The sequence below is a fragment of the Vitis riparia genome, chromosome 5, assembly GCF_004353265.1.
Source record: "Vitis riparia cultivar Riparia Gloire de Montpellier isolate 1030 chromosome 5, EGFV_Vit.rip_1.0, whole genome shotgun sequence".
NCBI lineage: Eukaryota > Viridiplantae > Streptophyta > Magnoliopsida > Vitales > Vitaceae > Vitis > Vitis riparia.
In genome coordinates, this window is record NC_048435.1 from 19,711,878 (window position 1) to 19,714,923 (window position 3,046).

Sequence of the window (3,046 nt, forward strand, 5' to 3'; positions counted from 1 at the left end):
GGAGAATCAAGTCCGTCCAAGTAGTTAAAAATCAATATCAAAACAATAGCTTCATATGAAATAGTGATTGAACTTAGGATTTTTATTCCTCTCTTCCATGTGACACTTCTTGTTCTCATTATATCCCTATGCACTAATTCATTCTAAGAATTGTTGGGAATGGGGGGTAGTTGAGACTTGAGAGTTTTTGGGATACCACACACCCCTCCAGTCCTAGAAAATGCCCACAAACCAACCCCTATTTCTCTACTTCTGCCTTTCTTTTTCATTCTTCACAATCTTCTCAAATCTAGTTTTCTCAGCCTGTGAAAAACAGCCCTAGATGCCGCCATATATTGAGCTTAAAACCAGTCGGAAGAGCCTAAAACATTTTCATGGGCGGAACCCATATGTGGGCTTGCCCAAATTTTCATTAATTCATTATTAAATTTATAAACTACAAAGAGTGCTCCTTACCATAAGAGAATAAGTACATAAGCATTTCATCATCATCTAGCTTATATGCTAAAAAAATAAAGTTAAGGTCTCCCTCGAGGGAATGGATCTTTATGTTTAATCTATGATTGAACATTGCACCATTTTGGACCCTCAAATGATCCACTCTGAGGCCCCTTCTTTCAAGATGCTCTCATAAATCCAAAATCTCTAAAATTATTGCAACATCTGAAGGAAGAAAGAAATGAATATAAATAAAAGATACAGAGGATTCTTGTTTATAAACTGGAAGATGACAATCTTTCTATGAAATAATTCATCGAAAAAAGGAAAGAAAAAAAAAAAGCTCTGTTTTTCTTATTCGAAGATTAGTATGGCTAGTTTCTTCATAGTTTCAATTGATTATTCAACCAAGGAGATCCTCAGTAACCTTGTCTCTTGGAAAGCATTGTGGATACAAAATCATCCATGGCTTTCAAAGAAGACCCTCCCTCTCTCATTGCATCTCTTATCTTCTCTCCAATCTCAGTTGCCTTCTTCTTCATCTCCTCGCCTTTCCCTTTACTGTCCATAACCAATTCTATAACTCTCTTCACCTCTTTCCTCTCCAGTGCGCCCTGCCTTCCTCTTGTCAACTCCACAGCCACTCCCATATCCTCCGTCAGCATTTTAGAGTTATAGCATTGCTCTGCAGCCAACGGCCACCCTATGATTGGAACTCCCACGCACAAGCTCTCCATCACTGAGTTCCATCCGCAGTGGCTGAGGAAGACCCCAGTTGATTTGTGTGACAGGATCTCCAATTGGGGTGCCCATTTGTGGACTATCAGGCCTTGGTTGCTCTCAGCCATTCTCTGTTCGAAGTTTTCTGGTAACCATTCTGCTCGAAACTCACCTTTTATGTCGAAACCCACTGGAGGCCTAATCACCCAAATGAAGGGTTTCCCGCTGTCTTCCAAGCCCAAAGCTAGCTCCATCATCTGAGAAGGACTAATAGTGTTCTGTGAACCGAAGGAGATGTAAAGAACTGAACTTTGTGGATGCTTGTCCAGCCAGTCCAGGCATTTCTCGGGAGACACTCCAGGCACTTTCCAGGCTCGTTGCCCGAAGATGCTTGAACCCGAAGAAAGTGAATGATTGAGCAGAGCTGGAGGGAGAAGAGGTCCTATAGTCCATACAGGAGGCTTTACATGGTTTTTAAGTATCTCCAATCCATGAGGCTCAATCTCCTCAACTGTGTTACACAACCACCCTGAAGAGTCCAACGAAAGCGCTATCTGAGGCTGGAAATACCTAGACCAAGCATCGGTTCCATCGGCCGCCCTCAGGTACTGATGAAGCTGAGTGATGTGGAAGCGGCAGGAATCAGGAAACCCTGGCAAAGCAAAGTAATCGGAATCTGTAGCGCGATGCGGGAGGTTCTGCCACAAAGAGATGTAGGCGGCAGTGCCATAGCCACCGCCGGTGGTGAATGTGACGTTAGAAGTGCCTAAACTCTTGGCAACTTCGGTAGCCCATCCAAAGAACACATCAGATATTATGCAAAGAGGGGGCCTGCCTTCTTTCTCAATGATCCCAGAAACGAGGCTGTGAAAAGGAGCCTGGAGAGTCTTGGAGGCGTGGAAGAAATCCACTATCTGATGAAACGACAAGGCCTCAGTGTTCTCAGTGTTGGGCGGGAGGCCATGATCAGAGCTACAGAAGGGGAGCTCGGCGAGGCGGATACATGGTCGGGATGAGTCATCAGATGTTGTGGAGATGGTGGTCCTCAGGTATTGAATATTGAGAGGGGTGTTGGCAATGGTGATGGTGAAGCCAGTTCTTTGCTGAATTTGCTTAGCCAGAGCTAGGAAAGGTATGATATGGCCCTGGGCCATGAAAGGGAGCATCACTATATGTTCCTGCTGAGAACCCATCTTGTGATTTCTCCTATGGGTGTAGCTGACGGTCCTGAGACTTGGTGTTCTATGACTCTGAAGTTTTGTACGGGTAAAGAACCTTTTTCTGGCTCTGGTGGGAGGTGATGAAATAGAGACTAAAGGATAAATGCCGAGACATAAAAATACTAGAATTTTAAGGGGCCTTCTTGAAGCATGGAAACCTATTCTTTTGTCGTGTGGTGGCGGGGGGGTGAATCGGTGATAGCCGGCATATATCAGAGAGTATGTTTGGACATGAGTGCATTGATAGTGATTTCAGGAATTCCTTCTAATTTTTTTTAATATTTAAAAGTTTTCATTAAAAGAATAGATTTCAAAAACACTTTTCACAGTTTTACAGTAGATGAGGACAGGGAGTAGATGTCCGATTTCTTCCTTCCCTCGTTCGGGATAAATTTTATTTAGGTAGGAATGAAATAAAAAATAATTTTAATAAAATTCAAATCTCATTTATAAATCCTATTTATAAGTAAGATTTTAATTTATTACAATTAAGTAGTATTCTGATTCATTTATCCCATAAGAAAATGTAAAATAATTTAAAATTATTATTTTATCTTTAAATTTCATTCATCAAGCTTCGTCTCTTCATCTCATAATAAGACTATTTTTTTAGTCTTTTTGTTATTTAGTAACAAAAAAACTTTCAAAATTTATTTTTTAAATAATAA

General features: G+C 41.1%; 1 protein-coding gene across 1 annotated transcript; it reads right to left on the minus strand.

The window, feature by feature from the left end:
* Window positions 1-664: 664 nt before the first annotated feature.
* LOC117915415 (UDP-glycosyltransferase 92A1-like) lies at window positions 665-2,494 on the minus strand. The gene has a single exon (XM_034831001.1). It carries the CDS (start codon window positions 2,349-2,351, stop codon window positions 858-860), a length of 1,494 nt encoding a protein of 497 aa, XP_034686892.1. The 5' UTR covers window positions 2,352-2,494; the 3' UTR covers window positions 665-857.
* Between the last annotated feature and the right edge of the window lie 552 nt (window positions 2,495-3,046).

Excerpts from the sequence above, each read along its gene's own strand:
- LOC117915415 (XM_034831001.1), bottom strand. The coding sequence starts at position 2,351 with ATGGGTTCTCAGCAGGAACATATAGTGATGCTCCCTTTCATGGCCCAG.